We start from the raw sequence: 25,120 nt of genomic DNA, 5'->3' as shown, positions 1-25,120 counted from the left end.
CTGTAAAATAAGCTGAAATTGACTAAAGTAATAAAAATTTTATGAAAATCATTTTCTAATTCTGGTTCAATAGATTTTTTTTTTTTTAAAAGCAAACAAATAAGATAATTTATTGCATATTACATCACTCATGAACTAATATTTAGTTGAACAATCCTTTAATGTTTCCGCTCCAGTCAGGTGTTTTCTGTTCCTCTCAGTCAGACTTCTGCACCTGTTGACAGGTATTTTGTCCCACTGTTCAACAGAAAAGTCCTCTAATTTGTCCAGGACCAATTTGTTTGTTTGTTTTTTTCCTTTCTTCAACTCAATTAAATGAAAAACAATGTCTTATGTTACTAAATTATATCTTTTTCACATTTTTAGTTATTGTTCCTTTTTTAAGTCTCCAGTTATTTGGGCGACTATTGTCAATTCAGCCTTTTCTTTAATGAAAGGGGATGAATACATATGAGACCACTGTAGATCTTTAAAATAAGTAAATGGGTCTGCGCCCCCCCAGAAAAAAACTTCTAGCTCCGCCCCTGCTATTTAGGCCTACAACGCTGAATCCAACATTTTCCTTATAATGTGCTTATTTAGCGTACTTCTGTAAAGTTTATGTCTTTTGTGCATCTTTAGCTTATTTTATTTTATCTGAAGGGATGCATTTTGCCTGAAAACGTGCAGAAATCCAGACGCTTCACGTGCACGAGGCCTGACTTTGAACCGAGACTCCACTTTCAAATAATAAGCCCAAAACCTCCTTATTTTAGTTAAACTCATCAATATGAGCTCCAGAGCCTGAGTTTGGGTTTTTATTTGTCTTAGAAAGATCTGGAAGCTTTGTTGCCACAAAGTGGCGCCAAATGAGAGCAGTAATCACGATGAACGCGCGCGCGTCGCCTTCAATTAATAAAAATATTGATCCAGCGGCGGTCACGTCCGCTTTTATCGGGTTACGTAGGTTTGTTAACGCAAACACGACCAGCGAATGGGTTCATTACGTGTTACTGAGCCTTAATACTATTAGATAGTCGCTATGATTTCGCTCAAAAGTATAAATAAAACATTAAAAACATGCATTCAGATTACAGCACGAGACCTGTTAATCAATAATTCAGTCCAATGAGGCGAGGTAGGGCCTTCACAACTACTCAAACTTCCTTTAAATCCTGAATCTATGCAGGAATGAAGAAAAAAGCTGCACACACCCCACCTGAGGTTTCCTCCATTCAATGGATCCATATGTGAAGAAGACTCCTCTTGCTGCTGCTGCCTTCCTCCGCAGATGTTGTGTCCCCTGTAGCCCTCTCTTTTCAACCCTTTGGCACAAACAAAAAGTTTTGTCATGCATGAAATTGTGAGAGCATCTTTCTTGTTTTTTTTTCCTCTTTGTGGGGGTTGGGGCAGGACAGGAGCGCAGGCGACGCACTATTTTCTGCAATATCACCCAGAAACCCCATCAAATCAAGGTTTTTTTTAAGTCGATATTTGAATTAAACTTCTCCTGCAGGGGAGCAAAGCCTCGTTTAAAACAAATAGATAAATAATCCATTTTCAGAGTAGTTTTATTGACCCATCTCGCTCCGCCATTTAGCGCCGTGCTGGTCAAGGAAGCCCATGAGGCTTGTGACCTGTAACCCCTCTTAAAACCCAACCCCCCAGCCAGCCTTCTGCTCCTCACCCATCCTGACTCGCCTGCAGAAACAAACATGGCTTTAGCTGCTGAGATCCAGGGTGACACTCCCCCCCCCCCCCCCCCCCCCCCAGTCCACACCTCGCTGTGGGAAAGGGCTGCATTGCATGGCAGCGTTTCTGGCCTTCTCCTCCAATTCAACTTTAACCTACTTTCTCATGCCGCGTTTCTCTGCTTCATTACCTTGTGATTAGTGGAGTTTCAGGTCTAATTTTATCTCCCCCTGCAGAATAAAAGAAGGTTGTAGAACTTTCTTTTGCATTCTGACATAAGCGTTTGTGTGTCTCACGGCACCAAAACAAACAAGGCAGGAGGGGATTTAAGTTGTAGGAGTATTAACAGGGCCGGATAAAAAGTGCACAGGACCCTGGGCCCGGAGTATTCCAGGGGCCACCCTTACCCAGCACAGCATGGTAAAAATTGTGAATGATACACTGTGAAACGGCATTTCTAACATCTCTCAGCCAATGGTATCAATAGCACTACACTAGACACTGTGGTGTTACCATAGTCATCATACATACGTAGATGCCGCGTAGTATCACCATAGACTGTATATAGAAATGGGCGGAGCCTCCGTAGGTTTTTTAAGAACTGAATTGAAGCTCGGTGGGCGGTTCCTACCGTCGCCATCTTGGTAGGGGCATGCTCGTCGTCTCACCCAGAAAATACAAATATGGGCAAAGAGGTGGAGCTGAGAGGGGGGGGGGCTGTGAGCGTCATGGTGGATGATTGACATCAAGCGAACTCCGACCTTTCTGTAGCTAAGAGCTATCAATATTATCAATAATAAGAGTTATCAATATTAATTTATCTATATTGATAAATTAATAAATGTAAAAAAGGAAGAGTCAACCGTAGTCAAGAGAAAGCAGCAACTATTCCCGTATTTTGTTCCGTATACGGTTGCAATAACCGGCAAAATAATCTGGAGCAGGTCGTGTGGAATTAGATTTCACAAGGTTGAATAATAATTTATTTGACTAGATAAAAATAAATTGATTAATCCAAATCCATCAATAAACAATCAAACATGTTAGTATCAAATTTATTTATACATTTATTTATATTATAGGTACCTTATGACTTTGTTAAATAGCATTATGAAAATATTTTATCATAAAAACACGTAGTTTTTAATATTTTACAGTGAGCTGTATCATAACAATATCTCTGCCCTTTGTAACAAACCAAACTGTAAGAAAAATCAGGTAAAAATTCATGAAATTATTGTTGTGATTAGGCAGCACCTTACTTATAAAGGCATTGGAGGAACATGGGAGACCTTTTCAAGATGGCGACATGATGAGACATCAGTTCGCAAAGGCAGCTTGATATTCATAGACCGTATAAGAAAGATAGACGGAGCCTTCGGCGGTTAAAAGTGAAGCCTATGTGGAAGTGCATAAAACTGCAGTTCCCCCTTCATCCACTAGGGACTGGCTCCAAAACAGAGCTAATTCCCATAGACTCCAATGTTAAAAAGACCAACTTCACAGCAGAAATAAACATGTTTACAGCAGGAATAAACATGTTTACAGCCTGGTTCAAATATCCATTTTCGGTTTATAGGTCAGGTTTACCTTCATGACAACTGTGGGGGGAGTGAATTTTTTTCTAACTCGCCCGTTTAAAAGTAATTTAATCTCGAAGTTCGATATATTTAGGGGCGTGTCCATTTGATTGACAGGTACCTGATCTCCCGCTTCAAGTCAGAAGAACGTAGAACAACCGCGGTTTTTAGCCAGTTAACAATGTGACTTAGCTTTAGCCCGCTTACCTCTGTTAGCTGGTTAGCTCCTCTTATCTCTGGGTTAGCTCGGTTAGCTTTTAGCTACAGAAAGCTCGGCGTTTGCTCGATGTCAATCATCCACCATGACGTTCACAGCACCCCTCTCAGCTCCACCTCTTTGCCCATATTTGTATTTTCAGGGCGAGACGACGCGCATGACGCTGCCAAGATGGTGATGGTAGGAACCGCCCACCGAGCTTCAATTCAGCTCTTCAGAAACCTACGGGTGACGTCACGGAGGCTCCACCCATCTCTTTATATACAGTCTGTGTTAGAAACGCAGTTCCCACTGTTAAACATGGTGGTGGGAGGATAATGCTGTGTGATTCAGGGTTCACATGGAGTCTAACTGAGGTGTATGCAGAGGTGTAGAAAGTAGACGTCTTGTCTGTCACTACTGCAGGTAGATGAGCCTGTTAGTGAAAATGCATCAGTAGATCCAAAAACATGGCAGGACTTCTACTTTATTTTTACTTCTACTTTCTACACCTCTGGGTGTATGGGGTCGTAAATAAAATAAGAAATCTAGTTTATAGTTTATTTGGAAGAGATGATGAATGTTATTAAACATTAAATTGAAATATGCGACATAACATTTCACCTGACAGTTAATTAATCTGTTGGGTTTTCTCATTAATCATCAGAATAAAAACAATTAAAGGCGGTATGAAATGTAGAAGCAGCTTATTTTATTATGTTTTACCTTTGCTGGAATAAAAGACTTTCTTCAATTCTGGAAATATTAAACTGGATATGTATATTTTAAAAATTAATCTCTCTTATATCAGTCTGATGGATTTGTTGTATATTAATTTGTATATTTTAGTTTTGGGGTGTCCAGTTCCAGTCATTGAGGTCCACAATCCTGCAAATGTTCCATGTATCCCTGCTCCAACACACCTGAATCAAACTAATCACTTATTGTGCAGAACTTAATCAGCTGTTGGATCCATATAATGGAAGTTGGAGCAGGGATACATGGAAAACCTGCAGAACAGACAATAAAGTTGAAGTCATTCATTTTTTGTACCACTTAGACCAGTTCTGGGTCTCCCATCCTGGTAATCAGGTACATCCTGAACAGGTCTCCAGTCTATAAAGGCCTAAAGTTTAATTAAATTATCTGAAATATCTTTAGTGGATGGATTTCAGTGAGGCGTTAGAGGCGGGAGGGGAAATATTAACGATCCACTGCTGAAAGGTGTCACATTAAGTTAACTTTCACTTTTTAAAGCTTTCTTTGCTCCGTATTTAATGTTTTTATGTAAAGCACTTTTACCTGTGCTGAACAAATAAATTTGCCTCTATCATCTGCAACCAGTCTGTAAATTAACCCTTCTTCCTCATAACGATGCGTCGTCTTCATCATGTCTTCATGACTGAATGTACAGAGTTGCTCCCATGTGATTGGCTGATATTTGTGTTAGAGGCAACTGAACCTAATAAAGTGGACGGGGAGTGTGTCAGAAAATCTGAATGCAGCTTTTTATGCGAGACAGAGATTAAATGTCTGCAGTGTTCATATTTCTGATTAACTGAACGGTGACACTTCATGCAGAGTCGGGTCAGGGACACCTTCTACGTTTTACAGTTCTAGTTTGATCCAGCCTGTAATAAACTTGTATTAGCTGTCAAAATGAGATGTTCTGAAAGAGTTTTCCTTGTTCATTTAATAAACAAACATTTTGAGGCAAAGTCTGAGATATTTTTGTTTTCTGAACAGAGTACAAATGCAGCAAAGCAACAAAAAATACAAGCTTTCCCTGGAAAATACAGAAATTCAGGCAAATTGGCACTTTATTTTTTTTCCTTCTCAATAGTTTAAAACATGGAAATTATCCCAACATAAATTAATTTTAAAAAATGAAATATGTAAACAAATCAAATAAAATGCATTATTATCCCAAACTAAGAATGTTCTGCATATCTTAGATGGAGCCAATGCTTATTTAACATCCTGTTGTCCTTCTCTCCTCTCCAACCAGTCTGGTCTGGTCCAGGTCCTGGATCTCTGAAAAATCCCAGTAAATACTCAGACCAGCAACCATGCTGCGTTCAAAGTCCCGTAAATCTCCTTTCTTCCTCATTCTGAACTTCAGCTCATCATCTTCACCATGTCTGCACAGCTAAACATATCTAGTTGCTGCCCTGTGATTGGCTGGACACATTTAACCCCACTAAAAGCTGCTCATTCCATATTAAAACCAGGCGTCCACAAATCCACACAAAAAGTTGCCATAACATTTTATTTTCATAAATGCTTCAACACTCCAATGATCCTTTATAAAGTTATGTACATATAATTTGCTCCCATGGTAAATAAAATAACATCCAGTGTGGCGTAAAAGGAGAAGGAGAAAGTCACGGAGTAAACAAGGAGTAAAACATAAAACAAACTATCAAATATCAGAAAATATGGAGTCCTGATCCAAAACTATGTTTGTATAAAATATTGCCAATGATTTTAAATTGTTATAATAAGAGGGTTACAGAAACATGAAATGTGTTGATGGACATCTACTACAAGGTTCTAGCAGTTGACAGCAGCGCCCTCTGGTGGCCTGGCTGTGGATGTTTCCTTCTCACACTGCATGCAATTTCAGCAAAGTTCAGGCACACATCATCTGAGAATACTTTAAATTAAAGAATCATTTTATTTAAACCTGTATAATTTGATATTTAACAGTAAGAGACCATGAGGAAATGAAGTCTTGCGCTGCTTGAGGTTTACATCCAGAACGCTGCTGAAATTTAACAATCATTTCACATAAAAAAGAGAAAATCACATCACTGCCAGGATCTGATTTCCTTCCATGTACTGGTAACATGTCAGTCAAGTGTGAAGAGAACGTCAATCTAGTTATGTACCGCAATTTCATTATTTTATGGCTCCTTTAATGCCTCCATCAGGACTTTGTGACTATCTGGTGGAGCCTACTTTAGGAGGATGGGAGAAAAGAAAGAAAAGAGAGCGAGTTATCCAGAATTAAAACTACTGCTGAACTCAGTTCACACTAATCTGTTGTGCAACGCAAACAGGAATGAACCCATTCGGGACCACAAATGTAGATTTTTACCCTTTTTGTCTTGACTTTGGTTTTAAAAACAGATTAATAACTTTCATTTTTACATTTTGATTACAACTCATTATATGTCTTTAAATAAGGCAAAGTTCATTACAAGGTACCACACTGCAATTCATTATGAATTAACATATGTGCTGCACCACCCAAGGAAACATTAAAGTCTTAAAAATAAAGTTTTCCAAGTCTTGTTCAAGTCTGCACATACATGCATACATACCAGCCGCTGTTGCTCATCGTTAAAAATACCAAATAAAATATTGTTTTATGTTAAAAATCACACAGTGTTTCCAAACTCGACTCCAGTGAAGTATAGACACTTTCACGCTGTGCTCCGACGACACGACGCGCCTTGAAATCCCTCATTTCAGCCTTTTATGAATGAAAAAGAAAGAAAACATTTCCGCAGAGTAACTTTCACGCAGTCAGAGATGCACACGGGGGATAAACTCCACCACACAACAAACATGTGATAATGCGGCGCCATTTGACCTGCGTGTTGTAAAGTACTCCCTCTCATCAGAGGAGACAAACCCCTATTTGTCCGGTGTAGCAGAGAGAAAATACGCTGCGAATAAGCCGACCTGATTTAAGCTTTTATAAAAGTAATAATCATGCTGAAATATAAGCCGAACCCACTTTGTGTGGAAGCTTGTGATGCATGTTTCTGTGTGAACCTCCATCCTGCTCCGTAGAGCTGATGTTAAGATGAAATGGAGTGCTTCCAGTGCCATCGATTGGCTGGATGGGTGAACGGAAGGCAACAAACCCTGCAGCGTTATCTGATGCTTTGTTTCTATTTCAGTCATGTAAGCGTCGCTGGGCACAAACGGGAAAAAAAAAAAAAAAAAAAAATCACCACACGATTTATTGATTCCTCGATGGGTTTGGATTGAAACTTCCTGCACCGCGGGGTTCCTCCCGGCCTCTAAAGCCGCTTTCACCACCAAGTGCTGACCTGGCCGATCAGATCCACGCGCTACTCTGCTAAAGCCGAGTTCCTAAAGATCATTTAAGCTTCTGCACACACACACACACACACACACACACCTTACAATAAGACAAATAAACCAAAAGTTAAGCATTTAGTTGGAGAAAGCAGGTCACCTGGAATATACTTTAGAAAAATAATATATTTATGTCTCAGCATTTCAACCTATAGACAAGCTCTGGAAAAGAACACCTCAGCGCTCGCCTTTAAAGGCAAGAAGTGTCCGTCTTTCTGTGGTCTCTGCCAGTGGAAGGCTAACAGCTTAAGGTCCGACATGAAGGTATTTTATAACTACTGAATAAGAAGCACTGTGGTGTAAATAACAGTTCTTGGCCCACTCTGACGGATGAATCCGCTCCTCATCTACACTAAACCACGTGATGGAAGTAATCCCTATATTCTATACGTAAAGTTAAATCTCAAAGTGTGTGTGTTGTATGTTTTGCCTTATTTAACCCTCTGCAGCTCCAACCACCACCTCTATCATCTATATCTGACAAAGCAGCCGCTCCTTAGGCTTCCTCGGGCACTGTGGGTCTCTTCAGGTCCCGGATCTGCTTGATCAGATAGTTCTTCTCGTCGCAGAACTGCTCGTCTTCAGACCGGTCTGTCTGGAAGTGGCTCAGGAAGTCCACGAGCTTGGTCTGGTTTTTCAGCAGTATGTCCAGCACGGGCTGGGTCTTATTGGGGTTTGCAACAAAAACCTTTGCAGAAAAGGGAAGAAACGTTCACTTTGATGTAGAAAGTTTCAGGAGAGACTTTGATTGGTGTCAAAGCAGCTACTGTCTGGATAAAACATGCTTTACAGGGCCGGCATGTCAGAAGCAAAGAGCATCTGTGGGACTAGAAACGGTCTGAACAAATGTGAGAAGCGTTGGACACTGCCTTTCCATGACACCTAGAATTGCGCAAAAAACTAAATATCGCAATAAAAAAAAAGATAATGGAAACGTCGGCATTTCGAAAAAAGCTTCAAATAAAAAAGTCTTTATGCTCTCATGAGGTGATTTTTTCAGACATTTTGAGATAGAAAAATATCGTAAAAGGGTAACGGAAACACTTTTTTTTTGCATTTATGTGTCCCCGGACGTGATGTAGGGGTCATGTGACCAGTTAATTTCCAGTAAACATGGCGCAGCGGGAAACAAACAGCAGCGAATTTCAGTTTTAGAGAAAAAAATGAGGGAGAAAAGCTTAAAAAAAAAAAAAAAAAAAAAAAATCGGTTGCAAATTCTCCGCAGCAACTAGAGAACCCCAAAATAACGCTACGTTGCTACTTTACATCAACCGCAATTTACGTAATAAATCTCCAAAGAAACGAGATTTTACAAGACTTGAGGCAAACGCACTAAACTCTGTTCAACGGAAACACCCGCAAATCGCAAATTGTTTGTCGAAACTTAGAAAAAAAAAATCGCTTTTATTTTGTGAAAAATGTGACGGAAACGCAGTTGATGAGACATAAAATACACACAAGAAGAGTATTTAAAAGCTGAATCAGAGCACTTTCTAGGTGAGTGTGTGTGTGTGTGTGTGTGTCTCAGTGTTTATAATGCAGATGTCCACACCTTAAAGACGTGGAACGCTTCAAACTGGATGTTTCGGCTGTTATCTCTCAGCAGGTTCATCATCAGTTTCAGGTTTTCCGAGCGACTGATGTACTTCGTCATGACAGTGAAGTTGTGTCTGTCCAGCAGAAGTTCCCCGAGGAGCTGAAACGTAGCGAAATACTGAATCAGTGCACGGGCGACTCCTTTAAGACAGAACAGCTGCAGCTTGCAGGTGTGTGTACCTTCAGAGACTGCCGTTTGGTGACATAGTTGTCAGAATGCAGAAGCTTTTCGTACTCTGTGAACACCTGGGAAGACATTTGAAGTGTGTTGAGGACAAAACGAGGACGTTTCAAGTTAAAGATCAAAAGTTGGGATTGGAAATCTCACCCTGTCGTAGTTGTTCTCCAGGAAATCTGCACACATGATCTTGTGTCTTGTGAGAAGATCCTGAGGAAACATGAGCAGAAACTGAAGTATCACGATCACAGTCAGATTAAAGGAGCTGTTCAGAATAACTTTAGAGCTTTCAGTCTTCTCCATACAATTTAAAGTTTATTTTCATACATAATTAATAAAAACAAAGTAAAATGCATTAAATTAAACAGAAGTTCACAGTCAGAGACAAAAACATTATTTTATCATCATTATAGTACAAATTATTTCATAACATTCCTCAATTTATTTTATAAATGAACTCCATGGACTGTAAGACAATAAAGCTTTACGTTTAGTCCCACTGCCGTCTTTTTTTTTTTTTTAAACTAAATAATCTATGTGAGCTGTTTGCTAACCCTCACCTTCAACAGTTTAATCACATCATAATCACTGATTATGCCGATAGGCGAGTCCAACATGCATGGTTGTACTTTGGCACATTTTACACCAGCTGTCCCTTTGTGACACAACTCGGCGTATACCGCGGCTTGGGACCGGCTCTCAGAGAACTGCCAATCTTTAGGTCACCGAAGACCCAGCTCAGGTTCAGGTAACTTGATTTGTACCCGTAGGTACAGTTGTGCTCATATATATTCATCCCCTTTCATTAAAGAAAAGGCTGAATTTACAACAGTCACTCAAATAACTGGAGACTCAAAAAAGGAACAATAACTAAAAATTTGCAAAAATATAATTTAGTAATATAATACACTTTTTTCATTTATTTGAGTTGAAGAAAGAAAAAACAAACTAATGGGTCCTGGACAAATTAGAGCACTTATCTGTTGAACAGTGGGACAAAATACCTGTCAACAGGTGCAGAAGTCTGACTGAGAGGAACAGAAAACACCTGACTGGAGCGGAAACATTAAAGGATTGTTCAACTAAATATTATGATGTAATATGTAATAAATTATCTTATTTGTTTGCTTTTTTGAAAAAAATTCTATTGAACCAGAATTAGAAAATAATGTCATTATTTTCATAAAACTTTTATTTATTATTACTTTAATCAATTTCAGCTTATTTTACAGGCAGCTGTTTTTTCCTTCTTTAATGAAAGGGGATGAATAAATATGAGCACAACTGTAGATCTGTTGTACAGCAATTTTAGGTTTGGTATCACAGAAGACAGTAAATAAAATAAAGACAAACAGAAATTCTGACATTCACAATGGCTCGCAAAGTCAAAAATCAATAAATAGTTGTATTAATAGATGATTTAAAATCCTAAAATTTATTAAGAAGGACTGCTACAGGTAGAACAAAACTGTTCCTATAATGTTTTGTCCTACAGCTGGAACCTGGAAGCTGCGTCCTGATGGGAGAAGGTGAAACTCCACAAATAAAGGGTGGGAGTCCCAGCTCACGATATTAGAGGCTGACCGCTGTACCTGCCTGGTGTACCGGGCCTCAAGACTCAGCTGAGGCTCACCAATCACCCTACTGGACCATTTAATAAACGGACTGACTTTATCTCTGTCCTTCAGAGCCAAATTACTCATTACACAATAAGGAACAAAAAACTCAATCCAATCCATCAATTTTTTAATTAAAAAAAAAAAACAACAACAAAAAAAACACTTATTCCATTTATAAATAATCATAATTAAAAGTAGAATTATTTCTGTGAATCCAAACAGTGTTAAAAGAAGAAATAAAACACTCAGTTTAACAGACTATTTCTGTTCGCATCCTCTTCAGCAACTCCAATCCACAAGACAGAAAAATCCACGTCTCATCCTCGTCTTTCAGCTGAAGTCTTACAGATACTTTGTGCCGTCTAAAAGTTGTCACTTAAAGAGTTTTGTCAACTTTCCTTCTTTCTATTATTCTCTACAACACAGAGGTTTAGACATCCAGGAGTTCTGTTTATTGATTATATGTTTTATCATCTCTTAACTTCATCTAGGTTGAACAAATTGCTTTGTGACGACGGCAGTGCTGCCATTATTGTCGTCTCTCATGACCTCTGTTTGATGGTAATGATTAATGTCAAAACACTTCTAAATTAAAACTTAATTAAATCAGGATCAACGCTAGACAAGTGAATAAGCAAGCAGGAAGGAAGGGGAACCGGAGTCCTGCTGTATCACTGCTGCTAGATTGTGTCTTCAGTTTTTACCCAGCTTGGAGGGAAAATTATTCTTCTATGTTAGAGGATATAGACCGGTGATGGGGTGGTGCCACCAACAGCTGGTGATCCATTTATCAATTTTAATGACTGACAGCTAGAAACACCACTGACGACCTAGAAGGACGTAGACTCAAAAGGTTTTGATGGAAGAGGACACACTTAATCGTAAATACAAAAAAAATATCTTCATGTAAATTTACTGAACCTTCATGATTAGTTTCCAACCAACGCAGTGAAAGACGTCGACTTAACTGGGTTTTTTCCAGCTGGGATATGTTTGACCACGAGGCATCGTGGGATAAATCTGGGATATACTCCACGATTTTATTCAGTTTTTGCTGTTTTATTTGCCTTGTGGGTGAGTTTCTTTTGGTCAGTTCTGGTATGCTACATGCTAAGGTTGGTGCTTCCTAAGTCTGTTAGATCCTCTGTGAGAAACTAAACTTTTTTCTTGACGTCATTTTGTTCCTGCAGACGTGACTGTGGACCGCATGCGACTTGTTGCAAACTTTACTTTTGTGGGGCTTTGAGAAGTATCATGTGATTGGTCGGATGTTTTAGGTGGGCATGGTTAACACGGAAAAGGACTTTTTTTTTTCTAATGCAGGTAAAATGGAAAGTTTTAATAAACAGCTGATCCAGGTGGTGACAAAGTCCAAACATTTTTACAACACGTGGCATTTGAAGACACGGACCCGGCCGTGTGCAACACCCGCCGGCCGTGGACGAACTTTCTCATTACCTCCGCCAATGAGGTTAAATTTTTACCAGCCTTCATTTGTTTGTTTGTGTTCAAAATAACTCAAAAAGTTATGGACAGATTTTCTGGAAATGTGAAAAGAAAGAACTGATTTAATTTTTTAAAAGGATTCTTTTAACATTGTGAGATTGGGTCATTTTCAACATTAGTGCACGTAACTCCAACGAAAATGGTCGGAGCACTTAGGAAAAAAATACCAGACAAGCTTCCGACAGGTTGTAAAATATTTTAAAGACTGATCCAGGTAAGGGAATCATTCTGGACACCGTAATCCAGAATATTAAAAAAAAACAGGAACAAATAATTACAATATGGGAAGAACTGTGGCGCTTGGTGGAGGTTTGTGATCTCTGAGTGCTTTTCTAGTTAAATATGAAATAACCGGGTTTATTGCACGTAAAAGCTCAGAAACCCCCGCAAAAAAGAAGTTTTGTTCTTGTTCTTTCAGAGCAAGAACAAAGTTCTTGCTTCTCTTGGAGTAACAAGCTTTACTGTGCAGCAGTGGTCGCCAATCCATCAATCCCAATCGATCGACTGGTCAATTTTAGAGTTTCCCCGTAGCTCTGAAAAAATAAAAGAAAAATTCCTTTAGAAAGACGTTACGTCTGCCTGATTAATGTTTACTTTTGCAAACGCACATCTTTTAATCCAACTTTTGTTGTTGTTTTTTTTAGTGCTACACTAAAGTGACCAATCCGATAAGCAGAGGTGGTAATTCCTGGTCCAGAAAGTAAAAGTCCTGCCATGTTTTTGGATCTACCTGTAGATTTAGAACAGGTGTTTTCACTAACAGGCTTGTTTACCTGGCAAATAAACTCTGATAATTAAATTCAGCTGGTTTGGTGACTGGTTGGAACAGCTGCCGACAGGACTTTTACTTTCTGGACCAGGAACTGCCACCCCTGACGATAAGGCAACCAGGTGAGAGCGAGCTAGCACGGCAGAAATCCTACGGAAAACAGCAAAAACTGACAATTTCCACCCAGAATGGGAGGAGGAACTTGTTGCAGCACCGTAAACAGGCGCTGTCTAACCGGGGCAATCCGGAGCGGCACCAGAACACCGACCACCAGAAATTTAAAGACCATTTTCCACCAAAGAGCTCAATCCGTGCCGGGGAAGTTCAAGAGCTAAAATTGTTGCTAAAGACTCTCCAATCGCTTTTCTCTCTAAATAGGGATGCGCCTGAAATCACAAGTTACTTCATAAAGACAGAAAACCACTGGGTCCGGAAACAGTGACAAGGAGGGTCGAGTTACTGTCAGAGGATGTGGACCAACAGGTTTTGAAGGACTCTTCACTCTGTGTATATTTTTCTCTGCAGGCATGAACACAGTTCTGCTTGTTGTGATTGTCAGATTGGCTTTTCACTGTTCTCCGTTTAAAGCAGAGGACAAGAGGTGAGAATATTTATAATGCCTTTGAAAATATCATTCCCATTCTGAAACTGGGGCATCTGCAATGTGCAGTGGTTTTATAGCACCGTGTTGTAATGATCTGGATTTTCCTGACTTAATTCATCATCCCTGCACAATTCACCAACAAGTCCTGGCTAACCCTAACCACACGTCTCAAGAAAGGGAGGCTGACTCACTTTACCAACATGGAGAAAAATGTCACAATGCATCAAAGACAAGCATGATTATCACCCTGAGCAGCAGTGTGTGTACCTGGACACAGGTTAGAAAACATGGAGTTGAGTTGGACAGTATGAAAAGCATTGCTGCATTCGTCTCCAACCCATTCCTGCCTGTTTGCTTCGCCACGTGGAACTGACATGGAGATGGTTCATTTGCAGAGCGATGTGGAGCTGAAAGCCAGACCACGGAACTGAGATGTGTATTGGGACTCGTCAGCAGTCACATCACCTGAAGTACATCTGTCGCCATGATTGATTGACAGCTGCTTGTCCCGCCTCTCCATCTTTTAAAGTTGGCAGCAAAGACACCAAACCAATGTGACCACCGTGAACGACGAAAAAAAACATGTAGTTTGATCCAGGCATGACTAATAAATTCCTCAGATTGAAAATAAGATACAAGCTTTGATAATAAGAGTTCAGCTATATTAGCAGTGATGGCCCTAGAATGACAGTGTTACCAGTATGTTCCTGGTCACATCTATATGAAAGCTACACCCAAGTGTTTCATGAATGTTAAATTAAAATTAGGCTCCATAAAAGGCCTCAAATTAGATTATCTGGGCAGTTTTTTTTCCCATGAAACACTTCAGTAGGTCATCAGGAGATCTTGGGCTTTAAATGTTTGGTGATCACTGGCGTACAGACTGCATCAGGATTCAGCCACAGTCCAGACAGGCTGTGTTTAGTTCAGCAGCCACACCACATTCAGCTCTTCAGCAGAGCCGACTCAGGCTTAAAACTGACTGTTGCACCTATGCAGCATCTCCCGTCCAACCGTTGTTTTTTATTTAAAGCACAGTAATTTGATTTGACAGCACACTACGGCTATTACCAACTTCTCTGAAACCTCTCTGAAATAACTTCCCAACACTGTTTCGCTCATTTTAAATAAAATATTAAGAAAAATAAGTTTGCAAGGCTCTCAGTTATCAAATCATACTTTATTTATCCACATGTGACCCATAACTGGTTTTATTTCTTGCAGTCTGAACAGCACAAATCTAATTTTTCCAAATCAGACGTTAAGCCTGCAACAGGACACAACAAAATGTAAACAATAATATTTCATAATTTTGTCAACTCCAATTGCAAAACAACTTTGTTGGCTTCCAAAAACATCTTTTGACATCTTTCTGGATCCAAACATTCACAGCCAAAGACAGCAAAATTATATGGCGCATGTACCCGGCCACATCTGCAGAATGATGAGTCAAGATACCCCTAAACAGCAGAAAGGGGGTTCTCTGCTACAGCTGGCAGTCAATGAGTTAAAACACACATGCTGACGAGTAGCATCCATATGTAGTGCCATAAACAGCATGCTGCGTGTGGCGTCATGTCTTCTGTGCATGCTAGCCACTTCTGACAAGTAGAGTCTGACTGAAGTCACATTTAAACTGTAAAATAAATGATCACATCGCAGCGAAAACATTCAGACTTGCACGGTGAAAAGGGCTTTATTCCACCTGGTAATGGTACGGGACCAGTAGGGGACCTGGATAGTGGACAGGGGGTGTGCTGGCTCCAACAAGGTTGAGAATCAATGTTGTATTTCTTCATCCAAACACTGATTGTTGCAAACTTAACGCAACCTAATTACTTAAATTTAAATGGCTTTTCGTGCCCCTTAGCGTGACTCGTACCTGCATGATTTCAAGTCAAAACACATGACTGCTGCACAACACGCCAGCAGGTAGGAAGGGCTGTGGTTTGCCAGCGCAGTTATTCAGAAGAAAAGGGCGTACCTTGAATGAGGCGAAGGCATCGGAGGCAATGTCGAAGGTAGAGAGCTCCACGTAACGGAAGAAGCAGTAGAAATCTTCAGAGAAGAGCACCGTCCTCGCCAAAGGCTCATGACGCAGACACTCTCTTAGCATCATGCCGCAGTTAAGAGCCACTTCAGCACTCTCGTATCTGGAGAGGAAAACACACGTCAGGTGCAAAGGAAGCTGCGCGCGTCAACACAATCCATCACAGAATCGTTACAGAAATTAACTTCAGAAAGGACGGGTCATTTATTACAACCTAATGAAATCTCACACAGTTATAACAGCAATAATAACCATAGTCACATAAACAGATCTGGTATCGGCAGATGTTCAAGTTTCAGATATCGGTATCGGATCTCCCAAAAAGTGGATCGGTTAAAAAAGCTTAAAAATTTTTTTTTTTAAAAACCGCCACATTTTTCTCAAATACGGTATTTTACTTCTACAGAAACATGCAATGATACTTTTTATTAATATTTTACTTTGCATTTATTTTATTTAAACATATTCTATTGAATATTTATAAAATAATTATATAATGTAAATATTCTACATAAAAAATTTAGCTATATAATTTTCCTTACCCATTTATCATTAAGGCAAACTTGGGTTATTGCAATGTAAGTGTGTTCAACGACATATTTATTTATTATTCAGTGAGTGGTGGCGTATTGATTGACTCACTTATGTCCACTGAAAGGGTTCATTTACAAATTCTCACTCATGACTATGCAATGAAAAAGCTATTTTAGCAACCATTATGTATGAAAGGGTTAACTTCCTCAATGTGGCAGGTTTTAGTTTTTTTATTTACTTTTTGTTATTCAAGGGGGGTCAAAACCAGTTATCTCAAGCTGCGAAGAAGCAGAATAATCTACTGATCCAGCGTTAAATGCCACGTTTTGATCGTCCCCTCTGACAATCAAATTTGAAAGGTCCTCTCTGCAGACGTGACATTATTGGATTTAAGCACCAGACACAAACAGTTGGGGATAAATCCATTCCAGCACCTAACTGGTCAAGATCGCACTCACCGACAGCTGCTTAGTTGACCACAGTGCAGTGCAGCCAATTTAAAAGGCTGTCCTCTAAGGTATCAGCCAGGCTGGGGAGTTTTTGGAGCGGTAAAACCAGTCCCCTGCTATCTCTAACTATTAGCATGTGAATGCAACAAACTCCTGCTTGTTCCTCTGGGAGCTGTTGAAACACATACCGTTTAAGGCGATGAAGCATACGGAAAGTTTGTAGGGAGTCAAGCTATGAAGTTTAAAAGCAACTTCTTCCTGATGATTTTACAACCGCATTTGCTTCCAAGATGAGACTTGATATTAAATCATGCAGCTTGAAAAAAAATAAAACACCAAGACTGAACATGAAAGTGTAAAATACTGCCCCCCTGTATTCTACAAAGCTGAACTTACCCTTTCAGAAGCATGAAAAGGATCTGTGGGTGTGTGGAGATGTATTCTACTGTGGGCGTGCGAGTGCCAATCTGACGTCTCACTATGTTGCTGAACAAATGGACCACATCCTTCTTGCCCTGTGAAACAACAACCACTCAGACAGATGCAGGCTGACTGGGTGCTGATATGCAAAGGCTAAAAATCACACATGCACACTCCTGCTCATCATTTGACAGCTGTAATCAATGTAAATGATCAATATTTTTCTCACTCCTAAATTCAGCAATGACACAAAAGCATTTTCCTCACCTCAAAATCAATCTTTTGCAGGTTTGCAATGAGTGCAATGAGAAGGTTGGTGTTGTACAGCTCTTGTGCAAGCTGAGCCACAGCTTCAGTCTGAGGCTCCTTGTCACCCGTTCCACAAAGCACTTCCTTCAGCGAAGCAAGACTTTTGGACACCTCCTCTGCAACCTTATGAACAGAAAACAAATCAGTTAATTTTATGTAAATTTCATATACAATTTAAATGCACAAGTCAGAAAAATGTAAGAAGAAAAAAAAAAAAAACTGACCTTTTCGCACTTTTTGCTGTCACCTGCATCCAGCTTTTCCATGTATGCAACATTATCCTTCAAACCCCTCACTATTTCAGCTGGACTCTTCTGAGACTTCCCAAAAGGAAAAGGCATGACTGTAGACACGTAAGCAAAGTCCAAAGCACTGCAGAAATACAACACTGCTTAAAACAAACACAAACAAACAAAACAACAGAAAAACTGTCATGCGGATTTACAGCAGTTTAACTTCCTGCAAATTATCAGTGAAAGTTCAAATTGTAGACCTCAAAGCCCAGGATTCATAAGCTTTTTATCCCAGAAATACAATTTATTGAATTAAAAAAGCATGAAATAACCCAACTAAAAAGTAAAATATGGAGATTTTTAAGAAAAATACAAGAAATGTACAATGTACTAGGGCTGTGACGATATTCTTTTGTCCCGATTCAATTCCGATTTTTTTGGGTGCCGATTCGATTTAAATTGCAATTCTCAAAATGTTTTAATATTTACGATTTTTGTAGATTAAAAACAAAAATTTAAATTTATTTATTTATTTATTTTTTTAATAAAACTTCTTTTTGCCAGTCATTTTTCTTAAATTGAGTTAGGAGAAAACAACACAGTAACCAGACCATCATTGTGCTGCTATAATGACCAAGACGACAAGTAAAAAGATAAATAAAACCAATAAAAATTACATTTTACGATGGATAATTTTATTTAATTGAAATTTTTTTTTAAATTTTATTACAAAAAAAAACTATTTTAAAATTGTGAAACAAAAAACCCGATTTTGGATTTTTCAATTCAATTTTCCTACAATGTACACACAAATTGTACGATATTGTACAAACTATTGTACAAAATATATTTTATAAAAATTTAATATGGTACAAAATATTATATTGTCCCAAAAAAAAGCAGGTTTGTGCATAAAAGAGACATTTTTAACCAGTAGTCACACAAAACAACATAGATGGCGATCCTCAATGACCACTGACCAAATGTTCATTCTCGATGTTTCTTTGCTTTAAAAACAAGTGGCAACCTCTGGCGGTGAAAAGTTAAGCCTATGCCAAAGTCCCAAAAATGACAGTTCCCCTCTCATCCACTAGGGGCTCCAGAAGGGAGCCCCATACACTCCCATGTTAAAAAGACCAAATTCACAGCATTAATACACATGTTTAGAGCCTGGTACAAAGAAAAACATTTTAGATTTAATAGGTCAAATTTACTTTTATGACAACTGTGGTGATTTTTTTTTTTTAAATAACTAATCTGTTTAGATGTTTTTAATCTTGAAATTTGGCATAATTAGATTCATGTCTCTGATTTACTGGTATCTGATATAAATCCCCACATGTATAGGTTTTCAGCCATCTAACAGCACATCTTAACTTTAGACCATCTGCTTTCGTCAGCTGGTTAGCTCCCGTTATCTCTGTTAGTTTTTCGCTCCAGGCAGCTCGGAGTGAAAGTCAAAGCAAGCAGGGATGCAAAACAACCAAAACTGAGGCTCACTATGACCACAAATGGATGCAAATGGCCGAAGTGTGTACAATGAACAGTAAAAATGGCCTTTTAAAAAAAATATTAAATAAATAAAAAATAAAATAAACCAACAAATAAACGTGGAAAGAGCCTTAAACGTAAGACAAAAAGTGGCAGAACATCGCCAATATATATATTTGAAAAATACTAAAGGGGAATAAACATGTTTAGAGAAGTTTGTGTCTTTAAGTCTGGGTACCAGTCATAGACTGTATATAGACAGATGGACGTAGCCTACGTGATGCCACCCGTAGGTTTTTGAAGAGCTGAATTGAAGCTCGGTGGGTGGTTCCTACCATCGCCATCTTGGCGTGTCATCTCTCCCGGAAAATACAAATATGGGCAAAGAGGTGGAGCTGAGAGGGGGGCTGTGAACGTCATGGTGGATGACTGATATCAAGCAAACGCCACGCTGCCTGTAGCTAAGAGCTAACCCGGAGATAAGAGAAGCTAACCAGCTAACGGATGTAAGATCTTACGGATGTAAGATGTAACAAAGTCACATTTTTAACTGGCTAAAAACCCAGTTGTTCTACGTTCTTCAGACTTAAAGTGGGAGATTGGGTACCTGTCAATCAAAAGGACACGCCCCTAAATATGCTGAACTTCGAGATTAAATAACTTTTAAACGAGTGAGTTAGAAAAAAAACTCACTCCCCCCACAGTTGTCATGATGGTAAACATGACATATGAAACCTAAAATGGGCTTTTGAGCTAGGGTGTAAATATGTTTATTTCTGCCGTGACTGGTCTTTTTAACATGGGGATTTGCTCTGTTTTGCAGCCCCTAGCGGATGAAGGGAGAACTGCAGTTTTATGCACTTCTGCACACGAATAACGTCAGATGAGACATTTTATAGAAGAAAAAAGTCAACTATCTTTGCCCAAAAGTAATATTAGTGAGCTTGGTCATATAATAAAAAGCTAACTTTTAAACCGGCAAGAGGACAAGTGACGCAGAACGTAAGGTTGAAACGTCAACGTTCCAGCACGTCCATCAACGAAGTGGAGCTAGCTGGTGACCTAGTTAGCAGCAGCGAGGAAGGGGCGAACTACTGACAGGTCCTGCTCTGAAGTTCAGGGCCGTGGAACAAACAGCTAAAACACACAGTTAAAAACACCAAAACTCACCGAAAGAAGTGTAGTTTTAAAGCCGAAACACGGTGGGCAGTCTTAGCAAGTTGTCTCCACTTTCTTTCTCCAGCGTAACTCTTTAAACGATAACACAGAAAAGTGCGTGACGTTATCTGAAACTTGTAGCAGTTGGACGTGCACTAACTGACTAAAATCATGTTTTTTCGTATGAAGCTCACTTCTCACTTGCAAGCTGCCTAGTTGAGCTCAGAGAGTTGCTGGGCTAGCCTGTCTGACAACTTCATTTCCCTGTTCTGCTCTCGGGAAACAGCCGTGCTCTTCTCATACCGGGGACACTGGGTGGGTGTGTTGTGCTGTACAAAATGACTGACACCATCTTTAGCCTATCGCCTTGCCCGAAGCCAAGCTCAGGGAACGCCCTCTCCAACGAGAGCGCGCTTGTTTTATTGTTAATAATTTCTCATGTGGGCGGTGACGTGGAAGAAATAAGAGAAGACACGCTACCGGGGTACGCTGCAGCATAAATTAAGCGCATCTAAATTCTCGAGAAAAGATAAGGCGTAGTTGTGAAATGGGTGAGACAGAAGTTAAATCCTGCATGTGTTATGCATAAAAATAAAGCAGACACCACACATGTTAATTGCTTGCTTTTCTTTAGTTTTTTCCATGTTAAATACACAATATTTGACCAATAATAATACTTTACAACAATTTACATCCAATAAAACAGCATGAAGTTGAATAAACTCACATTGACTATTTTATTTTGACCGCTTTATGCTACTCAAAAAAGGTACATTTACATAACTAAAATGTTTACATAACTAAATCAACCAAAATGTTGATAATTATGATAATAAAAGATAATTGTTATTGTGGGGTAACAAACATTAACTGCAATTTTTAACAAAAGCAACTATAACTTCTTTTTTTTTTTTACCTGAAGTTTCATTTTTACATGTTTAAATATAAAACCTTTTAAAAGCAGGGGGATAGCTTGTTATATCTATAGCCTGATTTAAATCTTTCCTCCTTGACAAATCTGACTTCAGTTTGTATTTTGAGGTGAGTCAGTTCAAGTGGCCTGATGTGGAAATGTACTGGTAAATACATTTAAAATAACTTGTAGATTTTGAAAAGTGACTCTCATCAAAGCATGAAATTCTGTATTTTACAGTTCCAGAAACTTTGTGACTAAGTGTTTTGTGATTTCGTAGATAAATTCTGATCATATAAGTTGAAATGCATTTGTATTTGCAATAAAACAATGGGAAGCATTTGTACTTTTTGTTATTTAAAGGTCACTATGTTATCGTTTTACTGCTCCAGCCTACTTAAGATCAAATTGTGCTATATGTGGCTCCTGAACTCAACTCAGTTTGACACCACTGGTACAGTGAATAAATTCTGTGGTCTTTATTTTTCCTTTAGGTTCTGCACAGACATGTCACCTCTTCACAATGACTGATGCTGTGTCAGTATGTACTGAAAGTATTCCTGCAGAGCTGCTGCGGCATCAGTTGTCCATGCTGATAACCTCACCCCATGTAATAACCACTGCTAATATACATTGTTTATCTGGCTCAGTTGCTTAGAAGAATCCTCTGAAACAACTCTAACACATCCCAGAACAGTCCTCAGCTATCGTCTGTCTTGACCTCTCTGCAGCATTTGAACTGTTTAAGTCTCAGACATGAAAGTCCTTCATAGTCCATGGAAGAAAGACATCTGCATCCCACTAGCTCTGTCCCAGATGTCCCAAAGCTCTAAAATGGCACCTCTTATCTTTGCTATATTGATCTTCTCCTTGGCAAAGTCTCTGCACATATTATTGTTCCTTCCACACTTAATATATTTTCCATACGAATCCAACCTTTCAAGTCGAATATCAGGTTTTTTTGCATCTTATCCACATGGATCATTGTCATCTAAACCTTCACAATTATGACCGTTTCTCTTTCTCTCATGTTGCATCGGTCTCTTCGTCATGTCGTGTTGCACTTTACCAGAGGGATCTCTGACTCAGTGCTCGGTCTCTACACACAAGGCAGTTTCAGACCAGACATGTTGTGGTTCCTCGACACTGGAACAAGCTATCACATGCCGAGCAGAGGCATCTCATTCTTCTTTTAAAGATATAATCTCCACTTTGGTCCTCTTACATGCAGAAATACTGGAATAAAGCTTGGTTTTGGATAGAGGCCAGTAATTACATGTTAAACGCAGCATTATGTGGCATCATTTCATAAGATCTTTTCCTTTTTTCACTATATTTTGTTAAATTACCTTTATGTTTGATTTCAGTATTACTCTTACAGCTGATCCAATCAATCTGTTTTTGGTGAAGTTTAAGTTGCTTTTGTAAATAGACTTATTTTCTCTGGTAACTCAACTCAACTTTATTTATAAAACCCTTTAAAACAACCACAGCTGTAACAAAGTGCAGAATATGCCAAAGTACACATGGTTTTAATATTTTGTTATTTGTCAACTGTATTGTTTTACTTTTCTTTAATTTGAAATTTCTGTTTATATTTTAGTCAAAAGAATTCTTTCAATTAAATAATCTAAATATTTTTTCTTTTAGTTTTTGTCACTTGTCAAGTGCATGACAGAATTAATCTGACAGGAGCCAGACTTCAGACATTTGACTTCAGGTGAGCAAAAAACACATTTTACATTTTAGAATTCTCTTATAAATCACTTGCAAAACTAAAACTGGACTTTAACATTTCTGAAGTAACAGTAAAATAAATAACTAGTGTCCATCTGATCTCTAGAGCCTACATGAGCCATGTGATCCACTGATCAGTCATCATTCATAATACAGGACCAAATAACAAAAAAATTAGGCTGATTTTATGTCAACACACTGAATTAAACTGAGACTGAACAGGTTGAGGCAGAAGCTGAATGCTTTTATATATTTCATTTACAATAAAATTAAAAATCTGTTTTATTTTACCACCCAAAACGTAAGAATAAATCCTGATTTTGTTGCAACAAAGAAATATTAAAAATAAAATTTATATCATAATAATAAATAATAAGATAAAAATGAAAAATAAGCACAATAAAATAAATAAATAAATAAATAATAAGCACCTTTCAGGAAAGCCAAGGTCCCTTTACAACTCATATAAACAAATAAAATTAAATAGATACAAAAACAAATAAATAAAGCTGACTGAGTGCAATACAAAACAAATGAGTGAAATGAAAGTGAAAAATAAGTAGCAAGACAGCAGAGATGATTTGAAGAGGGGTTAAAGGTCATCGGCAAGTTTGAACAGGGAAGTTTTAGAATGAGATTTAGAGAGAAGGGGGGAGTCAACATTATGGAGGTTGGGAGGAAGGGAATTCCAGAGTTTGGGAGTAGAGTCCTCTTCTCCATGGTAACAAGGCGAGGGGAGGGGACAAATGAGAGCGAGGAAGAGGATCTGAGAGGATGAGAGGAGACAGCAGAGTGGAGCCAGACGATGGATGGTCTTTAGAGAGAAAAGAAGCATTTTTGAAAGAATTCAAGAATTTCTGGGAAAGCAGTGAAACTGTTGTCAGACAGGGGTGATGTAGAAAGAGGAGGGGTTTTTGGAGCTTATGGTGTTATGGTTGAAGTTTAAAGGGAAATAAAAAAAAAGAAGGGAATTACAGTAGAAGAGGGACGAGGATGTGGACCAGGATAGGAGTGAAGTGACTGCTGAGGGAAGGATGACGGTTGTTATGTTGCAAAAAGACGTATGCAGACCCAAAAGATAAAGTACTGGTTGACACCCAGACTCTAAACCTGAAGGGAATAGGGAACTGCCGAGTTGTTGATACGGCGGGAAGCTGTTCGTTTTGGAAAGAGCTGGAGGCGTGCTGATGAAAATTAGCTCGATTTTATTGCTATTAAGGTCCTATTTTTACACGACAACGCTGAAACAGTGTAGTACAGACCAGGTACACAACGAGAGCTGGAAACCAGATTTAAAATAGAAAAGCACTCCGAGAGCACAGACCTCTGCCAAGGAGTTAATTTCCAACCTGTTCTGGTCCTACATTTATTTTAGAAGTACACACTATTAGATCTCTAGATTCACTGATAATAGAGCTACAATGCCTTGGCTGTATTTTGCTGTTTGTTATTTCTTATTTCTTAATTTGTTCTCTTTATTTACAGTGATGAAAATGCCAGAGATCCATCATTTTATCCTGTTAGAGATAGTACTACCCAGATTTGATTTCCTGAAACACCTGTTGGGAACTTGTCCTGTATTTTTGGTCAAGCACCATGACCATTTATTATAGAGGTATATGCATACCTACTGAAAATGGCTCTACCTCACAATAATAAAGAATCATTAAAAAAGATCCTGGATCTAGATGGTGATCTAGATCACTCCAAAAATTTAATAGAATCTCAGAAAATAGACCGAGACGCATTTTCACACAAAAGAATCATGAAAATCTATCTAGGAGTTTTTTCATAAAGTTGCTAAAAACAAAAGATGCCAGCAAAAAGTAATTAAAAATAAATCAATAATAAGCGGGAGATCAGGTACCTGTCAATCAAAAGGACACGCCCCTAAATATGCCAAATTTTGAGATTAAATGACTTTTAAACGGGTGAGTTAGAAAAAAATTCAATCTCCCACAGTTCACAGCTATCATGAAGGTAAACCTGACCTA

General features: G+C 38.8%; 1 protein-coding gene across 5 annotated transcripts; it reads right to left on the bottom strand.

The window, feature by feature from the left end:
* Positions 1-5,735: 5,735 nt before the first annotated feature.
* On the bottom strand, positions 5,736-20,783 carry cab39l1 (calcium binding protein 39, like 1). Of its 5 annotated transcripts, none has more exons than XM_079250514.1 (10): positions 20,671-20,783; positions 20,489-20,568; positions 17,819-17,966; positions 17,553-17,717; positions 17,262-17,380; positions 15,817-15,985; positions 9,485-9,544; positions 9,337-9,402; positions 9,113-9,256; positions 5,736-8,248 (listed from the first exon to the last, which is right to left on the bottom strand). In XM_079250514.1, the coding sequence occupies exons 3-10, from the start codon at positions 17,933-17,935 to the stop codon at positions 8,057-8,059; spliced, it is 1,032 nt and encodes a 343-aa protein (XP_079106640.1). In that variant the 5' UTR covers positions 17,936-17,966; positions 20,489-20,568; positions 20,671-20,783; the 3' UTR covers positions 5,736-8,056. The 5 variants fall into 5 exon arrangements, with proteins under 5 accessions (XP_079106640.1, XP_079106641.1, XP_079106642.1 ...); XM_079250515.1 differs by having other exon boundaries at positions 17,819-17,982; positions 20,489-20,551; positions 20,583-20,764; XM_079250516.1 differs by having other exon boundaries at positions 20,489-20,551; positions 20,583-20,677.
* Positions 20,784-25,120: the final 4,337 nt, after the last annotated feature.

This window comes from Telmatherina bonti, assembly GCF_933228915.1.
Source record: "Telmatherina bonti genome assembly, chromosome: 12".
In the NCBI taxonomy this organism is placed as follows: domain Eukaryota; kingdom Metazoa; phylum Chordata; class Actinopteri; order Atheriniformes; family Telmatherinidae; genus Telmatherina; species Telmatherina bonti.
This window is presented reverse-complemented; position numbering and strand designations above follow the sequence as displayed.